Source organism: Phyllobates terribilis, unplaced genomic scaffold, assembly GCF_046119375.1.
Source record: "Phyllobates terribilis strain yellow unplaced genomic scaffold, ASM4611937v1 Scaffold_1__5_contigs__length_1240528914, whole genome shotgun sequence".
NCBI lineage: Eukaryota > Metazoa > Chordata > Amphibia > Anura > Dendrobatidae > Phyllobates > Phyllobates terribilis.
This window is the reverse complement of record NW_027362761.1, coordinates 359,996,646-360,021,716: the sequence shown is the minus strand read 5'-3', so window position 1 is coordinate 360,021,716 and position 25,071 is coordinate 359,996,646. Positions and strand designations below refer to the sequence as shown.

The following is a 25,071-nucleotide window of genomic DNA, read 5'->3' as shown; positions in this document are numbered from 1 at the left end:
TAGTTAAATCAGCTCGGGGCCACCAATATATCCTGGTCGTCATGGACTATGCGACTCGGTATCCGGAAGCGGTTCCCCTAAGGAACATGTCCAGTAAAAGTATAGCCCGAGAGCTGGTCCATATTTTTGCTCGGACAGGTCTACCAAAAGAGATTCTGACAGACCAAGGAACCCCCTTCATGAGCAAGCTGATGAAGGAGCTTTGCAGAGTCCTTCAGATAACTCAGCTTCGGACCTCGGTTTATCATCCACAGACGGACGGCCTAGTGGAGCGCTTCAACAAGACCTTAAAGGCGATGCTCAAGAAGGTCGTTGAAAAGGATGGGCGAGACTGGGACTACCTGCTCCCATTTCTGCTTTTCTCGGTCAGAGAAGTTCCTCAAGCCTCCACTGGTTTCTCTCCATTTGAGCTCCTATATGGGCGGCATCCAAGAGGTCTCCTAGACATCGCCAAGGAAACTTGGAAGGCTGAAGTCACGCCACACCGGAGTATCATCGAACATGTCGCCCAGTTACAGGAGAGAATGTCAAAGGTGATGCCCATCGTGAAGGAACATCTCCTCCAGGCGCAGGAAGCCCAGGCGAGAGTCTATAACCGGTCGGCGAGACTAAGACAGTTCCAGCCCGGGGACCGTGTTTTGGGGTGCTGATCCCTACCGTCGAGAGCAAGTTCCTCGCCAAATGGCAAGGTCCATACGAGGTGGTGGAGAAAGTCAGCAAGGTTAATTATAAAGTCCACCAGCCTGGCCGAAGAAAGCCGCATCAAATATATCATGTAAATTTGCTCAAGCCGTGGCGGGACCGTGGACCTGTGGAAACTCCTTGCCTGGGAGCCGCACCAGAAGGCAAGGTGGAGGAGGTCACTATTGCAGAGACTCTATCATCGGCCCAGAAGCAACAGTGTCGAGAATTACTACAGCGGAATCGGGAGCTGTCCTCAGAGTTGCCGGGGCATACTCAAGTGGTAGAGCATGATGTGCTGACAGAGCCGCACGTACGAGTGAATCTGAAGCCGTATTCGATTCCGGAAGCACGCCGGGAGGTGATCTCGGCCGAGGTGAAGAGGATGTTAGACCTCGGAGTAATAGAGGAGTCAAAGAGTGGGTGGTTGAGCCCAATCGTCCTCGTGCCGAAACCCAATGGAGAGTGGAGGTTTTGTAATGACTACCGCCGGCTGAATGAGGTATCCAAGTGTGATGCGTACCCGATGCCCCGCGTCGACGAACTCATCGAGAGGCTTGGACCGGCGAGGTACATCACCACTCTCGACCTGACGAAGGGCTACTGGCAGATCCCCATGTCCCAGATGGCTAAGGAGAAGACGGCTTTCTCAACACCTGATGGGTGTTTTCAATACACGCGGATGCCGTTCGGACTACAGGGGGCCCCAGCCACTTTCCAGAGGGCTATGGATCGGATCCTAGCCCCACATAAGAAGTATGCCGCAGCCTACCTCGACGACATTGTGGTCTTTAGCCCAGACTGGGCTAGTCACCTACCTAAACTACAGGCCGTTCTGGACACGCTAAGGAAGGCAGGATTTACCATAAATCCGAGAAAGTGTGCCATCGGGAAGGAGGAGGCCAAGTACCTGGGCTATGTTGTTGGGAGAGGCGAAATAAAGCCGCAAATCAAGAAAATGGAGGCAATACAAACCTGGCCGCAACCACTCTCGAAGAAGCAAGTGAGAGCATTCCTAGGAATGGTGGGATACTACCGGCGGTTTATCCCAAATTTCGCCATGATTGCCGCGCCACTAACGGATCTTCTAAAAGGCACCAAATCAACCATGGTGAAATGGACGGAAGAAACGGAGACCGCGTTTCAACAGTTGAAGCTAACACTGTGCAAGCAGCCGGTCCTGGTCGCACCAGACTTCAAGAAAGAATTTGTGGTCCAGACGGACGCTTCGGAGGTTGGTCTAGGGGCTGTACTCTCCCAAGAGATAAATGGGGAAGAAGATCCCATTCTCTATCTAAGCCGAAAGCTGTCCTCCTGCGAGAAGAACTACGCCATAGTAGAGAAAGAGTGTTTAGCCATAAAATGGGCCGTGGATACACTGAAATATTACCTAGTAGGCCGGAAGTTTAGATTAGTATCAGACCATGCCCCGTTGAGATGGTTGAGGGAGAAGAGGGGTAAAAATGCCAGGGTAACTAGATGGTTCCTAGGGCTTCAAGAGTTTAACTTTCACGTGGAGCATAGGCCCGGGAAGTTACATGGGAATGCTGATGCCCTCTCTAGGATTCCCTGCCTGGTGTCAGAAGGTGCCCAAACCCCCGGCTTTGGGCAGAGGGGGGGAATATGTGACAGTGTCACTGGTTTTATATGTGAGGGGAGGTATGTGTCACTCAGGATGCTCTCCTGTGTGAACTAAGACCTACTTTATTTTTCTGCCAGCGTGTTATATGCTGGTAGATTTACTCTGTTAAAGGGTGTGCGGTTTTATGGGAATGGCAAAGAGGGCGGGACGCCATTCCCCCTACCTCCCCTCAGGGTGTGGCTGAGCAATGTGTAAAAGCTCAGTCCTGGTTTTTTCCTGTGGAGTGTGGTCTGGAGAGGGAAGTCTCCAGACAGTATTGTGGAAGCTGCAGAGCTTTTCACGAGGACTTTAGCAGTGCAGTTTATGCTACCGAGAGCGGGCGGAACCCGCTCATCTATGGACTGAGCTATACTTTGTTTTTGTTTTTTTTCCGTTTAACCCAGAGGGGTCATGTTTGTTTTTCCTGCGAAACCTGCATGAGTTTATGGCTGATAATAAACCAGCAGAAAGGAAACCTGGGAACGTGTGTCCTGAGTCTGCCTCCAGGAGAGCCGAGCGAGTCGTCTTGCCGCAATATTCTATAGAATTATAGAATACAGACTATAATGAATGTATTGCAATGTTTATTCTTATACGTTTTTACTTCTAGGGTCACTGTAGCTGCATTTCCTGTTTGTGTGTTAGTCAGGACCGCCGATGGATTGTTACAGGCGATCAAGGGCCAGAAAGTCTCATCATTGTATGGGATTCATTTTCAGAGTGAGTGAAGCTGTTTTGAATACATCCTGATTGTTGAAATGAAACATTACAACTGAATTCATGCAGCGCATTTGCAAAATTAAAATATTATTTTTCCTAATTTTGTAAGACAATATTTTACATGCACAATGAATGTTAATATGCTTTGGGTATTAATTCCTCACAGTTTTCATGGCAGCTGCTTCTTGTCATTTGGTGGGAATCTTTTTTGGAACCTTTGTTGTTTGCTTCCTGGTCACACAGGTGCACGGCTCGTTACACAAGAGTTCTGGGACCATAACGAGACGTGCACCTGTGTGACCAGAACAGATTTTCATTCTTGCAAGTAAACACAATAGTTAATATTGAACTACAATGAACAATCTTAAAACCGTGACGACTTGCTAGAGAAAGTATATTAGAAATTTTAAAACACTTTCTCTTATGATGAAACTGGAACACCTCTTTTACATATCTAGCACAGAGTTAAAGGGGTTGTCCACTACTCAGAAAACCCATTCTGAATCCCTATTTTTCCCCTAGTAGAATAATAACTCACCTCCGGCGCCAGCAGTGCTCCAGCAGTGTCGGCGCTGGCTCTTATGGGGATCGCGTAACATTGTTATGTCATGCAATCACTGCGGCCAATCGTTCTGCCTCCCCTCTCCCTTCCTTCGGACAAATCAAGACATCCGGAGGAAATGAGATAGCAGTCGCAGATCTCACTTCCTCTGGTTGTCAAGTACTTCCGTAGGAGAGTGAAGCCAGCGCTGATTGACCACAGGGATCACGTGACATAATAATGTTATGCAATCCCCGGGAGAGCCAGTGCCGATACCGCTGGAATGGTGCTGGCACCAGAGGTGAGAATAAGGTCTCATGCAGATGACCGTAGTTTCAGTCCTAGTGCAATCCGTCAAAACATCGGATCACCCTCGAACTAAAGAGAAAAACGGATCCCACTCTGTTCAGAGTGTGATTATCATAATCAGACCTTTTTTCTCAGATGGAACACATACGGACGTTTGCACCTGCCCTTAGTGTTATTTTTTTTTTACTGGGGGAATACATAGGGATTCAGAAGTAAAGTAAAATTATGAATATGACACCTTCAGGAAAGGCATCAGGTATCAGTGTATGAAACATTTTCACAGTTGACACCTGCATAAAACTTGCGTGATTGGTATCAGCTCTGGTGACAGCAGTTTAATCTCTTAGATGCTGCAGTCAGTAGCATGCTCAGCATTTAAATAGTTAGAAAGGAGTTCAGCACTGTATCAACCTCCCACACCTTCCCACAAACTGCCACATGCAAGGATTAACCCCTTGCCTCCACATCCAATTTTAGTTTTTGCGCTTTCGTTTTTTCCTCCTTTTCTTCCAAGGGGCAGTACAGAGGCTCAGTGATTAGCACTATAGCCCTGTGGATCTGGGTTCAAATCCCACCAAGGACAATATCTGCAAGGAGTTTGTATGTTCTCCCCGTGTTTGCGTGGGTTTCCTCCAGATTTTCTCCCACACTCCAAAGGCATACTGATAGAGAATTTAGATTGTGAGCTCCAATGGGGACAGTGATGATGTTTGTAAAGCGCTGTGGAATTAATGGCGCCATATAAGTGAATAAAATAAATAAGAGTCATAACTATTTATTTTTTTGTCGACCTAGCCATATGAGGGCTTTTTTTTTTTTTTGCAGAACGGATTGTAGCTTATATGGCACCATTTATTTTTATTTTAACACATAATGGAAAACAGGAAAAAAATTGTGAAATTGTAAAAAAAAAAAAAAAAATGTAATTCTGCCATGAGTTTTTGGGTTTTGCTTTTATGGAATATATCCCGTGATAATACTCCACAGGATACACTCCATAAAACCAAATGGAGGAATAATGATTCTCCAGGTCAGTACGGTTATGGCCATACTAATCTTGCATAGATTTTTTTATTATTATGTGACATGCAGAAGTAGTGCTGTTGCTTCAAAAGCATCCAGCAACTATAAGAGTTAACACAGTCACAAGAGACAGGAAGTGTTGTGCTTCAGAAGCATCCAGCAACTAGAGGGTTCAACACAGTCACAGTTGACAGGGAGTGTTGCAGCAGAGCCCCAGGGGGATTGTGGGGAACTTGTTATAGTCTGGCTGAAGCTGAAGAGAGAGGTGGTGTGTTATCTGTATCTGACAGAAGGCAACTGAACAGGATTCAGATCACGAGAGAAACTAAACACAGGTAAGATAAACTCCCTGAACTAACAGTGCAGAGTATTATCGGGCAGGAAGATAAGGACTAGAAGGAATTGTGTCACAGGGATCATCTCCCTCATCAAACCCTCCCCCCCTCCATCTCCATGCAGGATAAAGAATGCTGTGTACTAGTGAGTCCTTGTGAAAGAAAAGCCTGCTGTTTATACATAGAAGTGTGCTGCCAAGAGATCTAATCTGTGCTGAATTATGCTACTGAAGAGTCTGACGTTACTGTGCCTGCTTTATGAGACTGTACTGTAATGAAGATTGTTGCTGTAATATCCCTGAATTGCACTAGCCGTGCTTCAGATTAAATTCCACTGTTAAACTGTTGAAAAAGACTCTTGCCAGATGTGTCTGGTCACCAACTAAATCTATTGTGTGCCTGAGAGAAGCTGCAGTCTATGGTCGCCCTACGGTTCCCCCAGGATTCCAAGGAATTCATGAAACCCATCTCGCCCTATCTGAACCTAGCGGCGTGCGTGTAACATTGGTGGCCCATACGGGGAGTCCTGAGCGGGAATTAGCGTGTAGAGGGAGAAGAGGAAAAGTGTCTGGAAAAACACAGCAGCACAGCACCTCAATTCAACTCTTCTACACCAGTTAAAGGGGACCAGCCCTAAAGAAAACTCAGTAGCAGCAATGAATGTGGAAATACAAATGGACAGAATTAGTGAGCTGCTTCTTCAGTTAACTTGTGAAGAATTGAGAACAGTAGCAGAACATATAAAGATGTCAGAAGAACAGATTTCTAAAGCACATAACCGCAGGCAAATGTTAACTGCCATTAATTAAATTAAATTAAAAATGGATGAGCTGAGGGAGAAAGAAGCTGAAGACGTCATGGGGATATTCCTCTAGGAGCTAACACAGTTTCTAACCAGGTTGAAGTTGGAGGATGGAGGGGCGGCACCAATTACCAAAAGCGGGAATCTCCGTCTGCAGACTGAACTACAGGAATTGAAAGAACAACTCAAAGCCCTAACAACAGCCCTGCAGGAATCAACGAAAACCTCTGAACGGGTAACTGGCTCAGACAGAACCTTTAACCTGCTCGGGTTAGATAAATCAGGAAAACTCATCTCTAACACCACAAATCACCATAAGAAAATAATTCAAGATCCTGGGACAGATTGGAGAGTATGAACAGAAAGAGAAACTGTCTTATATGAACTTGTTGCACCAGATCGATGCAGGCTTACAGAAAGGCTACCAACCAGATGAGATCATTGAGGGGGTGATGAAAGCGATCAGGCCAGGACTGAACCTCCGTAGTATGCTAGAAATGAAGAGTCAATTGACCTTGCAACAGCTGAAGATGATTTTAAAAGGGCACTATAAAGAAGAGAATACTTCAGAATTGTTCCACCGACTCATTAATCTCACAGAAAAATAATGAATCACCCCAAAGTTTCTTGTTCAGAGCAATTGAACTGGAGGATAGACTGTTGTTTGCATCCAGAGATGTAGAAACGGGAGAGAGATAATGAGTCACCAGCAGTATCTGTTTTAGTTAAAGAATGGACGAAGCTCTACCTCAGTGAAGACGGTATCCTGTATCGTAAAAGGAGGACAAAACCGGCAGTTGGTACTACCCAGAGTATTCCGTAGGTTGTTCTTCAAAGAACTCTATGAAAACATGGGACACCTGGGAGTAGAAAGGACAACAAATTTGATCCGTGAACGTTTCTTCTGACCATACATGTAGAGAGATATTGAGAGGTACGTGACCAGAGAGTGTGGGTGTCTGAAAGATAAACGTCTCAACACATCAACCCGGGCACCTATGGGCAACATCCAAACTACGTATCCGTTCGAGATGGTCTCAATAGACTTTCTACATCTCGAGACGTGCAAGGGTGGCTACGAATACATTTTGGTGGTGATGGACCATTTTACTCGATTTGCTCAAGCATATGCCACCACCAATAAATCTGGTCGAACAGCGGCAGAGAAGATCTTCAATGATTTTGCTTTGATGTTTGGGTTCCCTACAAGGTTACACCACGACCAAGGAAGAGAATTTGAGAACCATCTCTTTGCCAAGCTAGGAAAGTACTGTAGGATTCAGAGATCCCACACAATGCCCTATCACCCAGAAGGTAATGGACAAGTGGAACGTTTTAACCGGACATTATTATCGATGTTGCACACTTTAACAGGTGATGAGAAGAAAGACTGGAAGAGTTCTCTGTCAAAAGTGGTACATGCCTATAACTGTACAAAGAGCGATGCCACGGGTTACTCACCTTTCTTCCTATTGTAAGGACGATCGCCAAGACTGCCAATTGACATCATGTTCGATACTCCAGTGTCAGAGACTTACAAAACTTATCCAGAGTACGTTCGGAAATGGAAGGAATAGATGGCAGAGGAATACAACATAGCGTCAAAAGTGGTTACGCAAGGACAGAGCAAGAGTAAGGAGTACTATGATCGAAAATGTTATGAATCAAAATTGGCACCGGGAAGCCGTGAGCTAGTCAAAAACGTACGTGAGAAAGGTGGTCCAGGAAAACTTTGTTCGTACTGGGAAGACAAGGTGTATGTGGTCGTAAGGAGGAAAGCTGAGGACAGCCCAGTGTATGAAATCCGATTGGAAACGGGAGACAAGAAAACCAGAATAGTCCATTGGAATTTACTACTACCCTGTGAATATCTCCCACCACAACAATACTTCCCAGAAGTAGACCGACATCGTCCGAGATCGACTAAGGGACCACCACAGACTGAAGCTCCGGAGGAAGATAGTGACCTTGAAAGTTCCGATGAAGAAGAGCACACTGTTGTATTTCTCGGACCGGCGAGGAGAGGGATGTACCATCCTCAGGAGAGTGAACTAAGTCCCGAGACTCCAGAGTTTGTACCAAGGAGTACAGATGAAGTCCCATTTAGCTCTGATGATCGAACACCGGCCCCTGAAGAGACCGATCGACACTCAGGAGGAGCGGAATTACCAGACCGTGTGGAAATAGGCGATTCAGGATAAGTACAGGAACTTTCAGAGGCAGCTCCAAGAGCATCTGAGGAAGCACGGGAAATGAGTGCGGCGGAAGAAACTCCTGTGACCAAAGAACTCGTGGTATCTGAGTAACATCCCACCAGGAGGATGTCGACTCGAGAAGTGAGGAGGCCCGTGATGCTGACTTACGAGACACTTGGTGAACCGAGTCAAGTGCCAAGGACTGTCGACTGGAAATAGGTATTTTTGCCAACGGACCAGGTAAGCCCACTGGAGTGGTAATCACCACCAAGAGGCAGTATGGAAGATGTTGCCTACTGGAAAAACTTGTTTTCATGCTTTGATTTTCCTTAAAAGACTTTGTAGAAACAAAGAACTGTTAAGGCCTAGTGAGAGAGAGAGCTGGTTGAAGACATACGAAAAGCTCCAGCTGAAGAGATGCTGATTGTGTTGCTTATTTCTTACAGGAGTACTACAAGAAAAAGGTCGTAGAATAGGTTGTTATAAATGTTTATAAATGTTATGCCAATTTGACAATGCCAATTTGTATATAAAGTTACTCAACTTTCACCACTGTCTCAGAATTGGTCAGATTGACCAATTAAGACGAATGTCGAGGACGACATTCAAAAAGGAGGGAAGAGTGTGACATGCAGAAGTTGTGCTGTTGCTTCAAAAGCATCCAGCAACTATAAGAGTTAACACAGTCACAAGAGACAGGAAGTGCTGTGCTTCAGAAGCATCCAGTAACTAGAGGGGTTAACACAGTCACAGGAGACAGGGAGTGTTTTAGGAGAGCCCCAGGGGGATTGTGGGGAACTTGTTATTGTAGTCTGGCTGAAGCTGAAGAGAGAAGTGGTGTGTTATCTGTATCAGACAGAAGGCAACTGAACAGGATTTAGATCAGGATAGAAACTAAACACAGGTCAGATAATACTCTGCACTGTTAGTTCAGGGAGTTTATCAGGCAGGAAGATAAGGACTGGAAGGAATTGTGTCACAGGGATCATCTCCCTCATCAAGCCCTCCTCCCTCTCCATCTTCATGCAGGATAAAGAATGCTGTGTACTAGTGAGTCCTTGTGAAGGAAAAGCCTGCTGTTTATGCATAGAAGTGTGCTGCCAAGAGATCTAATCTGTGCTGAATTATGCTAGTGAAGAGACTGACGTTACTGTGCCTGCTTTATGAGACTTTACTGTAATGAAGATTGTTGCTGTAATATCCCTGAATTGCACTAGCCGTGCTTCAGATTAAATTCCACTGTTAAACTGTTGAAAAAGACTCTTGCCAGATGTGTCTGGTCAGCAATTGAATCTATCCTGTGCCTTGAGAGAAGCTGCAGCCTATGGTCACCCTGAGTAACGGTTCCCCAGAATTCCAATGAATTCATGAAACCTGTCTCGCCCTATCTGAACCTAACGGCATCCGTGTAACAATTACTCTTATTTTTTTTCTCCACTTAAATAGAAAAAAAATGTTTTAGTTCCCTTATAGGACTTGAACCTGGTATCATCTGATCAATTATACTACATACAACAGTATAGCAGTACATAGTAAAATCGTGGTTGGTCTCCCTTAAAGATCACCATATAGTAGAGCTTCAAAAGAGAATCAAGATGTCAGCAATGAAGGGGGCCTTCAGCAGACCCCAGGCTGTCATGGTAACCTATCGGTGATCCACGATCATGCCTTCGGGCGCCGATGGGAGCTGCTTCCAACTAAACTCCACTGTCAGATAATTAAAGCAGCATGAAGTGGTTAATAGCCGTGGGCAGAGCTCAGCTCAGGTTGTGTCTGCTGCGTATGGAGAGTGTTTCGCTCCTGAACCCTCAACACACTTGATCACCTTTGGAAATCTTGTACATGTACATGATATTGCTGTAAGAGGTTAAAGGGTTCTGCTCATCTTCATAGGTGGATATTGTCAAATAGTACTTGTAAAAACAACTTTTACAGCTTGTTGCTTACAAAACCAACCACCCCTGCTTTTCAGCTTGTAAGCACTGCTCTGAAGCTGGCCTGGATTAGGAGGTAACAATGTGTTCCAACAATCCTGGCCGGCGTCAAAATAGCGTGCACAAGCTCAATAGAAAAAGATCTTGTAAGCACTGCACATGTTCTGCTGTCTAGCAGTGGTCGACCTCCCAGACAAAGAACTTTAAGCAAAAGAAAAGTGTTAATATTTCAAGAATTGATGAAAATGTTAATAAACAATAAATGGCTAAATTGCTTGTATTTACTAGCATTATCCATCAATATCCATTATAGTAGAAATAATAAATATACTATAAATATATAATATAAAGATGGGAAAACCTTTTAATAGGAGGTCACTAAAATTACACTGAAGTATTGCAGATATAAAGCATCTGTGTAACCTTAATATTTATAGTATTAGTATACAATATAACACATTTAATGAAACTAACAATAGTGATACTAACAGTATATACATTTAGTGATACTCAGGGATGTGGAGTTGGTGTCCATTTTGGTGGAGTCGGTATAAATTGGACCCACTCCAACTCCTAAAATATATAATAAATTGGGTACAGTAGTTCAATGCAATTTGTGGGGAATATTTTTTTCATAAGAATTTGGGAAAGTTATGAAATGTCCTATAAATGTCTGTCCTATTCCAGATCTAAAGGTCTAGACTTTTAGCTGAGATGAATCTGTGCTACAGTAAATTCATCACTTAAACATGAGCCATGTATGAGGGAGTCGGGGTCAGAGTTGGAGTCATGGAAATTGAGGAGTCAGAATTGGAGTCGGAGGTTTGGCTGACCGACTCCACAGCTCTGGTTATACTAGTGGTGTATACATTTAGTGATCTTAACAAGATCAGTTCATGGTTGTATACTTTTCCCATATACTAATATAAAATATTAATTGTATTCATTTCCAGAATTCCTGTTCACACCATATTTCAAAGTCATCCTCATGAGGGAGTAATTGCCATAGCTATGTCGCATAACGCCAAGTACTTGGCAACTATAGGAGGGCGTACTGTTCAGGTAGCTATTCATTATTTTGTTGTAGTAAGTAGTGCTCCATTCATACATTCTTCTGCTCATTCAGCTTTTTCATTCCTAGAAAGTCTGTATATGGGATTGGACAACAGGTTCTGAAACACCCATTTGTACAGCTGAGCTGAAAGCACAGTTTGGCCTACAGGTAAGATTTATACCTGATATTGTATTTTTTATTGTTAATGACCACCCATTGTCTTTTGGCGGGGCTATGCAGAATCTGAAGTCTGCAGTGACGGTTTTTGGCATTGCTCCTGTTCCTACATCAGCCTCCTGACTGTGACCTGGATCAGAGTACACTCCAATCTTGGCTGTGAACCCTTTTATTACTGTGGTCAACACTTTGTAATGGATGAAAAAAAGTCTGTTTTTTTTTTAGAATATTAGAACTATTTTTAAAATATGGATCTTTAGAATCTTCAACTATTTTCTCTTTCTTCAGAAATACATTATATTTAATCCTATAGATGAGACGCAGCTGATCACCAACAGTGACACACAAGTCATATTTTATTCCTGGGTAAGTAAGGTTTTATGTGTCCAGTATTTCTCTACGATCACTTACCCTAGGGCTTTATGATATATTTGGTCACCTCAGAGTCCTGGTAAAATAATGGGATGCTCAACTTGATATGGGGAAAACTTCTGGCAACTTTTTTCTTCATATGAAATCATATCGGTCTCATGTGAGTTACTGTAAAGCCCAATTTTATCACAACTCAATAATGTTATACTATAGTTTAGGGCCTACACACCCTGAAGATACCATGTGGGCCGACAGACACATGAAAGTAGAGATGCCTATAACAACCAATCCGATTGCTGTTTTCAAAAGGCATTTAAAAACCTGTAATGTTTCATTGCTGCAATCAGTTGTATCCTTTATCCTTTGTTCTGGTTGTGGTTAATTACTGATCACCGTGATTAATTCCTTCTATGTTAAAGGAACAAATTAATAGGATCTGTCCACTTTTTTTCCTTTTTTCTTAGCAGGATAATTGTAATCTAGAGTATGTTGCTCCTCCACTGAATGACAAGGTGAGTTGATTTTCTTTAAATATTTTATGGTTAATTTTAATGCCTGGAAATGGAGTCCAGTCCATGTGCAATTGATGTAGGGTTTAATTCATCTAAAGCTACTAAAGCTAATACTTTATGGTCAAGTACCTGATGAACCAGGGAACCTGTCACAAGGTGTTTGCCACTTAATCTGAGAGAAGTCAGATACACTGATTCCAGTGATGGGCTGCTTGCTGTAGTTTTCATAAAATCACTGATGTATCAGCAGGAGATTATCACTAGAGCGCTAGTAAACCTGCTGCCATGTCATCCTCCATATTCATGAGCTCTGCATAACCCCGCCATCACCGCTAATTGATGTGTGCGGGGTTATATAGAGCTCAGCATTCAGAGAACTGGGCGATCTGCTGCACAAAAAACTGTGATTTCGTCAAAATCTATCATCTCCACAATCAGCCCAGTAAGTGATACATAGCTGGAATCAGGGTGTCTGCCCCTACATCATGTTGCTGTCAGATGGGGTAGCACAAATCTGGTGACATATTCCCTTTAAAAGTGCCCATGCACATTAGAGCTAAGTCAGTGTCGGCCAAACATGCTGATTATGGCTGGACTTTCAGACAATAATATGTGTATGGGGGGCCTCATAACTCCTTGACAGATGAAGCTGTGGTAAAGAAGGATTAACCCCTGTTTTTTTGGCGTCAGGGAAGATAAACAGCTGGCCCTGGTGTCTGGCAGCAGCTTACTCCTCTCTCCCCATTCAGAACACATGGATGCCCGGCTGAACTGAGTATACATCGTTATGGGAGGGATCAGGAGGAGAAATATGGGTACATGTATAGAAAAAGAAAATTGTAGTGAAAGCTTCATGCACTTATCATATTCATACACCACCTGGCTGAAATGTGTATCAGGCATGTAAACATTTCTTGAATTTGGCACATCTGGTAAAAATTGTCTTTTTTTTCGACTGAAAAACAAAAAAACAAACAAAACAGACACTTTATATGTATAAGTTTCTAATAATTTGGGAGTCCTTGTGTTTGTCTTCGATAACCCACTCAGGTTACTACCACAAATCTAGTATCCAATATGTATCCTTAAAGAGGTATTCCCATCTCCAAGATCCTATCCCCATATGTAGTTGGTGTAATAATAATGATAATAATATTAGCAAATACCTCCAATTAGAAATGTAGTATAGTTCTTATTCGCCATGTTGCTTACCCCATGTGCAGGGCATTGCAGGACCTTAGGTATCCATAGTTCCGATCACTAACAGCTAACTAGCTGTCGCTATAAGGGTGATTGTAACCATGGATACCTAAGCTACTGCTGTGTCCTGCACATGAGGTAAACGACATAGCGAATCAGGAGAACTACACTAAATTTCTGATTGGAGGTATTTGCTAATATTATTATTAGGGAATACCCCTTAAATGTGCATCATTTCAATATAGCCAAAGAAAATGTCTTCATGTAGTATTCCCTCCAGCCTAGTAAAATAGCCTACATAATACTGATGCTTTCTATTAGGATTACTGAAATATAATCAGCTCTGCTATTAGTAGTGCCCATAACCCATCTATATATTTACATGGATCTTTAATGAAGATGCTCGAAGCTGGGGTGGCATTGCAGTGAATTGTGACTGCTTTTTCCTGTAATTCCTTTTTATTGTCTGTTCTAAGTTGTTATAACCTATTCTACATTGTTAGGAGCCGCTTCTGCATCTCCCCACAATTCACGGCATCTTCCCCATGCAGTTAACCTGCTATGTTCTCTCACACTGGCAACTTTAGTTTAACACTAAAATCCATTTTTTTGCAGACTTTTAACAAAGCCGTGGGAGCTTTCAGCCAATCGGTTTTTGATTTCCGCAATGTAAGATCCTTGACAGCTACATCTGCAGGGAAACTGGTTGTCTGGGAGACCACCAATACCCCATTGATCAGAACAAAGTCTGCCATAAAGCCACATAATAAGAAAGCTTTAAAGTTGATGCATCTTCAGAAAGATGCCATTACTGTGCTCACTACCCATGACAGGTAATGAATTAATTTACTAACACACTCTAGTAACTGCCGACATTCAGTCACCATAACAGACACCCTGACGTTCAGCTTTTCCGTTCAGCTTCTGTAGAGTAATTTTAATTAAAAATATTTTGCAGTCATTAAGCTAAAACTAGAGAGAATTTCTAATAATCCAAACTGTCTGATAATCTGGCATTAGTATCTAATACAAAATTGAAATATTATATGGAATTTTAACACAATTAGAAGTGGAAAACCAGATAGTGATAGTAGCATAGTTTGTATTCATGAATATTTCTGGATTTGTCTATTGATCATTGATTCATCAGGGCATAATTGTGATACCCAGGCCTCAGGATCATGATACCCAGGCCTCAGGATCTTTACTGATGAACAGAATGAAAGGACCGTGTCGCTTTCAGAACTTTACAGTATGAGGACCATTTTTGTTTATCCAGGCAAAGCGATATTAACTACTTCAGGACTGCCCATAGACTATAAAAATATGGGCAATCCACTCTTATCTCTGCACTGACATTCTAAAACATCAGTGCAGTCTAAGCAGCTTTCACAAGATCATGTAGCTGTGGGGGAGGGAATTCGACTATTAGACACAGCCAGACTTCCCAGACAGAAGATAAACATGATTTATTACCATCTTTACCTTCTCCATCTCTGTATGCACAGTGCTGAACTAGCCCTTGTGTTTACAGATTAGGAATAACTTACCCTGCTTCCTCCTCTGGACCCAGTCAACATGTAATTACTAGGTGTAGGGATTAACAGGAGCTGCTTGGTTCTAGGATATCCAGACAGCTCTACTATGCAGCCTGGATACTGAAATTCCCTTGTATTTGGGGCTTACAAACCAGCCCTAGTTACAAGGGAATCAGCAAAAAATAATAATAATAATAATAATAATAATGTATATTGACATATGAAAATCTCCACCCACCCAAAGGTCTTCTGTGGGTCACAGTGTATAAAATAAATACATAAGGATAAAGTAGAAAAATGCATAGTTTGTAGCCACCCCATCAAAAAATATATGTCCAATATATAAAAACTATTTCTGCGGAAAGGGGAACACAATTTAAAATGTTTTTCTCCTTTGCTTCAATGAAAACTATGAGAAAGAGATTTTACCAATAAGTGAAAAAAAACAATATCAGCTAAAAAAGGAATATAAAAATAATGTAAAACTTAAACCGCATGTGTTGTGAAGAAAAAAAAGACCCGAAAATATCCCTGGTTAGGAAGGAGGGGGGGGTCATGATCTTGTTAATATGTGATCATGTCTGGCATTGCAGCTCGGCCCCACTCAACCCATTCACATGAGTGCCTGAGCTTCAGTGCCAGACACTACCACATATGTATATAAGTCACTGTGCCTGGATAAACAAAGAGGCTATAGCATTCCAGCATTCTTCTAATTGGTGGGAGACCCGGGGTTGGATGCCCACTAATCATACATTGATGGCCTATCCTATCTTAAATCCTACGCTGGTTCACCATGTGCACTGCCACTCTGTTTAAGGTCTGTAGGTACATTATTCTTATTAGACAGTCTAAATCCTAAGGGTGTGTGCAGACGATCCGGAGCCGCTGCAGGTTTGACGCTGCGGACTTATGCAGCGTCAAACCCGCAGCGGTCAGATGTTACAGCATAGTGGATGGGATTTGTAGAAATCCCATGTCCACTATGTGTCTGCGGCTCACCCGTGGAAACTGACATGCGGCGCATCTTTCCAGACCGCAGCATGTCAATTTCTCTTGCGGGTCCACATGCGGGCTTTCCCCATAGACTTAACCTCTATTGGGAAAGTCCGCATTTGAAAAAAAAAGCCGCCGTTCATTTGCATATCCGCCGGCGGCTCTTCCGCAGCATCTGGGCTGCAGGCACATACCCTAACAGAGAACACGATCCCCCATTCCTTTGACTGCTGGAGCCCACAGTGATCTGACACATCTTGTGGATAGATGCTAATTGTTGATTCTAGGCAAACCTCCTTAAAACCCCATGATATTTAATTTTTATTTATCTTTAGTGTGTCTTACGTACTTTTCTATTATGATCCCATTGTCCAAAATGATGATCATTCTGCACCTATTGTTGTCAGATAAAATAAATTTTAATGTACAGTCTTTATGTAGTGCATTATAGAAATAGCATTTTCGGTGTTTTTGTGTAGTACCATAAGTTGTACCTTCCACGTTTGTCCACAACTTTCTCCAGGTATTTTGTCACTGGTGATACTCGAGGACATGTGAAATTCTACGACCAACAACTGCAACTTGTACATTGGTACAGCCACCTTAATCTGACACCTATCCATTCCATGTCCTTCTCAAAATGTCCCCCTATGGGAGCAAGTGAGAAGACCAGATACCCTGAAGACTGTTCTATCAAGGGGGACCAGTTTGCCATCAGGTGAATAATGCTTTATTAAATGTGTATAGTCTATTTGTATATTTTTTCTTCCAGATGATGAGAATCTGTCCCATGACGCAGGTGCATGGCATAACAATAATATGCTGTATTATCACAAGCTCAGGGCAGGCTTTCTTCTTCATGTAGAGCAGTGTGCACAGAGCCTTACAATGGCACACAGTCTTCTACAACTCCACACTACAGAGCCATAGTTGGTCTGTGTGTCATTGTGCCTCCATACAATTTCTCTGTAATATGAACTCCAATAAAAAGCACCACAATTATTTGTTTCTATTGGATTTTGCATTCATTTTCAACGGAAAAAAAACTGCATTTGGCTGTTCAGTATTGCCTCTTTGACGTCTACTCAGAACTTGTACAGAGCCATATTACAGCCCTGTGCATGAGCCCCAATATTGCATTGGTAATATACTTTCTTAAGAAACGGTAAGATTGAATATAGGCTAATTTCATAACATTGGATAAAATAGGGTTACACTGTGATATCATTAAAGAGCAAACTAAACCTTTTTAACATTTCTTTCAATATACCTACCATTTTAATTACTAGCAGATCAGTGGTGATCTGGTCTTGAGACTCTACCAGTTGCTCAAAAACATCCTTGAGATTTGTGCAGCTCAGGTGACAGGAGAGAATCGCTTCTGTCTGAGCGCTCAGAGTATGGCATGGATTCAATATAAAGCATAGGCTTAGTAGGTAATTCATTCTATTGTATCCATTCTCCAGTTTTTGTTCATGCAGGAGCTTTTCGTTTTTTTGTCGCCTGACCTGTGCCCCTCTCGGGGGGTGGGGAGGGTTTGAAGCAATTGGTGGGGTCTCAGCACTCAGATCAGCACTGATCGGCTTGCAATTAAAATGGTATTAATGGTATTAAAATTTTAATCGCATGTTGAGCTGCTTTGTCATATTGAGTACATTTACGGTGTATGTGAAAATATTGCTATTTGCAACACCAATATTAAAGTTACGCACCAAACCACTTTTTTCTTAAAAAGAGACTTTGAAGTTGCAGTAATGCAGTATTTTTCTCTAAAAATTTCAGTCAGTGCTATGAACCAATGGTTGTATTAATATTGATTAGAACATTATCACAGTAAATAAGAACTCTCCATTATAGGTAATTGTGAGGTATACCACCTTTTTATGTAAATAAGTGAACAGTATAATAAGCTAATCTCTCCTTTTTGTCTCAGTAATTTCATTGTATCCACATCAGATGGTATGGTTCTGCATGTGTTTACTGATGGTACAATGCTGAAGAAGGTGTTACAAGAGCCCACTGACGCTGTTCACGCACTCGCCTGTCACCCAAACAAGACGCAGGTTGCTGTTGGAAGTTATAATGGAATCTTGAAGGTTTGGGATTACAAAGATCGAAAAAGCTTCATCAGCCGGATTTTTGGAAAGGATAAATCCTTACATTGCCTTGCATATGATCCTTCAGGTGATTTTTATGTACCTCCAAGTGCAGTATATGTAAATTATATATGTGTATTATATACAGCGTGTATATGTATACATATATACACTGCTCAAAAAAATAAAGGGAACACTTAAACAACAGAATATAACTCCTAGAAAATCAAACTTCTGTGAAATCAAACTGTCCACTTAGGAAGCAACACTGATTGACAATCAATTTCACATGCTGTTGTGCAAATGGAATAGACAATAGATGGAAATTATTGGCAATTATCAAGACACCCTCAATAAAGGAGTGGTTCTGCAGGTGGGGACCACAGACCACATCTCAGTACCAATGCTTTCTGGCTGATGTTTTGGTCACTTTTGAATGTTGGCTGTGCTGGTAGCATGAGACGGTCTCTACAACCCACAGAAGTTGCTCAGGTAGTGCAGTTCATCCAGGATGGCACATCAATGCGAGCTGTGGCAAGAAGGTTTGCTGTGTCTGTCAGCGTAGTGTCCACAGGCTGGAGGCGCTACCAGGAGACAGGCCAGTACACCAGGAAATGTAGAGAGGGACATAGGAGGGCAACAACCCGGCAGCAGGACCGCTACCTCCGCCTTTGTGCAAGGAGGAACAGGAGGAGCACTGCCAGAGCCCTGCAAAATGACCTCCAGCAGGCCACAAATGTGCATGTGTCTGCACAAACTGTTAGAAACCGACTCCATGAGGGTGGTATGAGGGCCCGACGTCCAAAGATGGACACCGTGCAGGACGCTTGGCATTTGCCTCAGAACACCAGGATTGGCAAAGTCGCCACTGGCGCCCTGTGCTCTTCACAGATGAAAGCAGGTTCACACTGAGCACATGTGACAGACGTGACAGAGTCTGGAGACACTGTGGAGAGCGATCTGCTGCCTGCAACATCCTTCAGCATGAGCGGTTTGGCAGTGGGTCAGTAATGGTGTGGGGTGGCATTTCTTTGGAGGGCCGCACAGCCCTCCATGTGCTCTCCAGAGGTAGCCTGACTGCCATTAGTCACCGAGGTGAGATCCTCAGACCCCTTGTGAGACCATATGCTGGTGCGGTTGGCCCTGGGTTCCTCCTAATGCAGGACAATGCCAGACCTCATGTGGCTGGAGTGTGTCAGCAGTTCCTGCAAGATGAAGGCATTGAAGCTATGGACTGGCCCTCCCGTTCCCCAGAACTGAATCCGATTGAGCACATCTGGGACATCATGTCTCGCTCCATCCACCAACGTCACGTTGCACCACAGACTGTCCAGGAGTTGGCGGATGCTTTTAGTCCAGGTCTGGGAGGAGATCCCACAGGAGACCATCCGCAACCTCATCAGGAGCATGCCCAGGCGTTGTAGGGATTTTATACAGGCACGTGGAGGCCACATACAATACTGAGCCTCATTTGACTTGTTTTAAGGACATTACATCAAAGTTGGATCAGCCTGTAGTGTGTTTTTCCACTTTAATTTTGGGGGTGACTCCAAATCCAGGCCTCCATTGGTTAATAAATTTGATTTCCATTGATGATTTTTGTGTGATTTTGTTGTCAGCACATTCAACTTTGTACAGAGCAAAATATTCAATGAGAATATTTCATCATTCAGATCTAGGATGTGTTATTTGAGTGTTCCCTTTATTTTTTTGAGCAGTGTATATATATATCTGTGTCTGTCTGTCTGTCTATCTACAGTATCTATCTATCTTGTAGCAAAGCCACATAGGACTGGGTTAAATTCTAGCACTGCAGGTCTTGATTAGATGCACTTGGCTACAATAATAACATTACCAAAACCCGGCAAGCATCCGGACATCCCATAAAATTTTAGACCCATATCCTTATTAAATACAGACTTTAAGATCTACGCTAAATGCCTAACGCCACGCCTAGCCCCTATTCTCCCATCATTAATATCATTAGATCAAACTGGCTTTATAAAAGGGAGACAAGCGGCGGATAACACGAGGAGGGTCATAGACTTGATTGATGTCATAAACAGTAAGAGGGCTCCGGCGGTCCTGGTGGTTTTTGGATGCCGAGAAGGCATTTGACCGGGTTAACTGGTCGTTCGCCTTCTCGGTGTTGGGTAAAATGAGGTTCGGGGGTTCAATACTAAATGCAATTAAAGCCCTTTACTCCACACCCTCAGCAAGAGTTTACGTTAATGGCACCTTATCAGAAGAATTTTTAATAATAAACGGGACAAGACAGGGATGCCGCCTGTCCCCCCTGGTGTGTGTGCTCACTATTGAATCTTTGGCACAGGCCATTAGGCAAAATGAAAGAATAAAGGGGGTGGAGATTTCTGGAAGTTCACATAGCATCTCATTATATGCTGATGACTTGATTTTAACCTTAACGGAGCCTGAAACTTCACTTGGGGAAGCCATATAGACAATCAAACATTTTGGAAACATATCATACTATAAAGTAAATGAAAACAAATCCCACATTCTGCCTTTAAACACCCCAGTTGAGGTTCTACTACATTTACAAAAGAATGTTCCTCTTGATTGGCGTCAAGACCAAATTACATTTTTTTGGTAACGTCAATAACTATTTCTACATCAACCTTATATAAATCAGATTATCTTCCTTTATTACAGACTCTATAATCGGACCTAAATAAACTAGGTCAATACGAGGTTTTATGGGTGGGGTGTGTTGCGGCCTTACAAATGTTCTCACTACCCAAATTATTATACATGTTTCGCACTGTTCCAATTTCTCTCCCAAAAATTTTTTCCACCAGGTACACAGAATCTTAAACACTTTTGTGTGGAGGAACAAAAGACCTCACTTATCTAATCACCTTATGAAAAGGCCTAAGAAATTTGGGGGGCTCAACCTCCCTAACATCCAAGATTACTATCTAGCTACCCAATTAGATCAAGATAGAGAGTGGTGGAATGGGAATAAAACTTGTAATTGGGTTCACAATGTGCAGCCTCTAAAAATCTAAAAGCTCTATTTAGTGCGTCTTTGATTGCACCAACTAATAAGATAGATGATCTTCCTCTGACGGTTTCATCCATCACCAGCTGGAAAGCATTCCATAAAAAAGGTTCTAACACCTCAGCCCCTGTTATGTCCATGAAGGGAAGGTGGCATAAAAAAAAAGTCAACAATTGAAAAAATTAAAAGTATTATGTTTTCTTTTTTTTAATATTATCATTTTTTTTAATGAAGTAAAATATGAAAAATAATTTAAAAAGGTTTGGTATTTCCACTTTTAAAAACTAGGGGGAGCAGCTGCTGAAATTTGCCATGAAATCCTAGTGTGCAACTAGCTCATATTATGACTGCAGTAAATGTGGGCCTCATATTACGACTGCAGTAAATGTGGGCTGGATCTTCTCTCGTGTGTGACCTCACTCCTCTCCTATCCTTCTGGGCTTTTGTAACAGGATAAGAAAGAATGAAGTTTAGGATCACAGTGTGGAGCCATTTTGTTGGTGACTGCCATGATACTGACAAGTACAGTGTCACCGAGGACGGTCGGCAACACCAATTCTGTTAGATTGTGCTGCTAACTGTATCATAAGCTGGGGTTAGATACGCAGAGTGTATCATGTGTGTGATTAGATACTCTTAGAGTAACATGCTGGGATTAGATACAGGGCTCAATGTAGTATATCACATGATGAGATTAGATATTGAGCTCAGCGCAGTGTATCACACAGGATGGGATTAGATACACAGTATCTAACGTATGTAAGATGTGACCCCACTCTGTCCACTTCTATGGGAGCAGTGGTGTAATGTGTGAGACCCAGTAGGGGGGGCAGAGTGGGCAGTTGCCCCGGGCCCACGCCCTGAGGTGCCCACCCGGAGCGAGCTACGCTACTGTAAACTGTATTGACTTGCGCCGATGCAGTTAAACTCTGCAGCAGAGCAGGGGGACGTGATCTCCCTGCACTGCCACGCTGCCGATGTGGGGCCCGTGAGCCAGGTGATGCCCCCCGCCCGCCCTTCCTCGCTAATTCATCTGTATCGACTGGTTGCCGATACAGTTGAAAGCAATGATAACTGAGGGAGCGTGACGCTCCCATCAATCCCCCTCTGCGTCTGACGTCACTGATGCAGACACTGACAGCGGGCGTGATGACGTCACTACATGGAGCCCACAGTGCTGAGATGTGTGGGGGCTCGTTACAGAGACTGGAGCAGTGGGAGAACAAGGAGGAGTGCATTATAGTGTATGGAGGCCTATGGTGAGTGCATTCAACTGTATGGTGGCCGATGGGGAGTGCATTCTACTGTATGGAGGCCGATGGGAAGTGCATTCTACTGTACGGCGGCCGATGGGGAGTGCATTCAACTGTACGGTGGCCGATGGGGAGTGCATTCTACTGTATGGCAGCCGATGGGGAGTGCATTCTACTGTACGGCAGCCGATGGGGGAGGGCATTCTACTGTATGGTGGCCGATGGGGGAGGGCATTCTACTGTATGGTGGCCGATGGGGGAGTGCATTCTACTATATGGCGGCCGATGGGGGAGTGCATTCTACTATATGGCGGCTGATGGGGGAGTGCATTCTATTGTATTCGGCCGATGGGGGAGGGCATTCTACTGTATGGAGTTCAATGGGGAGGGCATTATACTATATGAAGTATCTTATATTTTTAGTAACAGTGCGGTCATCTGCTGAGGTTCTCCTACATGTACTATTAGGGTGCACCACAGTAATTGTAATCAGGTTTACCTGGTTAGGGGCCGACTCACAAGTTTCACCATCCAAAACCCTAGCTACGCTTCCGGTGACACTATTCCGTCCACTTCTATGGGAGCAGTGGTGTAATGTGTGACCCACCCTCCATCCACCATTTTACTGCTCCCATAGAAGTGGACCGAGTGGGGTCACACATTACACCACTGATCCCTTAGAAATGTGTAACGTTGCTCTGTCCACTTCTAAGGGAGCAGGGGTGTAATAGAATAAACGTCCAGTAGATATAGAATTTCACAGTAATACATACTACATATAATAAACTTGCACCTTTTAGTGCCTTTTATATGGCACTAAAGGGTGTTTACCCTAATAAATGAAAAAAAAACAGATGTAGGGTCCCCCCCCTATTTTTCGTAACTAGGCAAGAAAAAACAGACAGCTGCGGGCTGATATTATCAGGCTGCAAAGGTCCCTGGTTATAGGGCCCTTCCCAGCCTAAAAATACCAGACTGCAGCGGCCCTAGAATTGGCGCATCACATTAGTTCGCACTATGCCTGCCCCATCCCCATTGCCCTGGTGCAGTGGCAATTGGGGTAATGATAGTTGGGGTTGATTACAGCTGTGAATTGTCAAAATTCACATCTGCCATCAAGCCCTGTGGTTAGTAATGGAGAGCGGTGTATCAGACACCCCCACTCCTTACCCACTAATGAAAAAAAAAAGAGAAAAATAAATGTTATTTGAATAAAGACTCCCCGACACTATCCCAGGTTCATCAATTTATTTTTTTTAAAAAAAAACATGCAGGTCCGACGTAGTCCATGGCATTCCCACGACTATACCCAAATCCGACGTCCAAAGGCTATAGAGTCTTGTTCAGAGAATGACGCTCCATAGGCCGTAGCAGCAGCCACTACGGGTCCCACTGCATTCCACGAGACCCAGCCACTGTGATGAGCAGTGACCTCAGTAACTACACCGCTCACTAGAGTCGCTGAGCCCTCTGTATAATAGCCCCATATAGTGAGCCACAGCGTAATACAGTGCGCCATACAGTGCGCCATAGCGTAATGGCCCCATATAGTGCGCCACAGCGTAATGGCCCCATATAGTGCGCCACAGCGTAATGACCCCATATAGTGTGCCACAGCGTAATGGCCCCATATATTGCACTACAGCATAATGGCCCCATATATGCCCCACAGTATATGCCCCCCATCCTTGTACATGGCCCCCATCTTGGTGTATGCCCCCATCCTGGTACATGCCCCCCATCCTTGTATATGGAATACGACCCCCATCCTGGATATATGGAATATGGTCCCCATCCTGGGTATATGCCCTCCCCCCAATCCTGGGTATATGCCACCCCTTCAATCCTGGGTATATGCCCCACCAATCTTGGGTAGGTATATGTTCCCCCCCAATCCTAGGTAGGTATATGCCCCTCCATCCTGGTACATGGTCCCTATCCTGGTACATGGTCCCCATCCTGGTATATGGAATATGGTCCCCATCCTGGGCATCTGCCCCGTCCCAATCCTAGGTAGGTATATGCCCCTCCATCCTGGGTAGGTATATGCCCCCCATCTTGGTATTTGCCCCCATTCTGGGTAGTTATATGGGCCCCTCCATCCTGGGTAGTTATAGGGTCCCTCCATCCTGGGTAGTTATAGGGCCCCTCCATCCTGGGTAGTTATAGGGCTCCTCCATCCTGGGTAGTTATAGGGCTCCTCCATCCTGGGTAGTTATATGGGCCCCTCCATCCTGGGTAGTTATATGAGCCCCTCCATCCTGGGTAGTTATATGGTCCCCTCCATCCTAGGTAGTTATATGGGCCCCTATCCTGGGTAGTTATATGGGCCCCCATCCTGGATAGTTATATGGGCCCCCATCCTGGATAGTTATATGGGCCCCCATCATGGATAGTTATATGGGCCACCATCCTGGATAGTTATATGGACCCCCATCCTGGGTAGTTTTATGGGCCCCCATCCTGGGTAGTTATGTTGGCCCCCATCCTGGGTAGTTATGTGGGCCCCCATCCTGGGTAGTTATAGGGTCCCCATCCTAGATAGTTATATGGACCCCTCCATCCTGGGTAGTTATATGGGCCCCCATCCTGGGTATATGCAAATATCCAATGCAAAGGAAAAAAAAATAAACGCTTCTACTCACCTTCCACACTCCCACACAGCGCTGTCTGTGTACTCTGAAGATGTC

At 43.7% G+C, this 25,071-nt stretch overlaps 1 protein-coding gene across 3 annotated transcripts in view; it reads left to right on the top strand.

Annotated features, from left to right (window-relative positions):
- CFAP251 (cilia and flagella associated protein 251) overlaps nt 1–25,071 on the top strand; it is a 112,202-nt gene that overhangs the window by 18,839 nt on the left and 68,292 nt on the right. For 2 of the 3 annotated variants that reach the window (XM_073676265.1, XM_073676264.1), the window contains 8 exons: nt 2,913–3,022; nt 11,115–11,223; nt 11,303–11,383; nt 11,681–11,758; nt 12,229–12,276; nt 14,092–14,309; nt 16,534–16,728; nt 17,944–18,194. In XM_073676265.1, coding sequence (XP_073532366.1) covers nt 2,913–3,022; nt 11,115–11,223; nt 11,303–11,383; nt 11,681–11,758; nt 12,229–12,276; nt 14,092–14,309; nt 16,534–16,728; nt 17,944–18,194 — 1,090 coding nt within the window. The remainder of the gene's footprint in view (nt 1–2,912; nt 3,023–11,114; nt 11,224–11,302; nt 11,384–11,680; nt 11,759–12,228; nt 12,277–14,091; nt 14,310–16,533; nt 16,729–17,943; nt 18,195–25,071) is intronic. The other variant, XM_073676266.1, reaches the window with a different exon arrangement.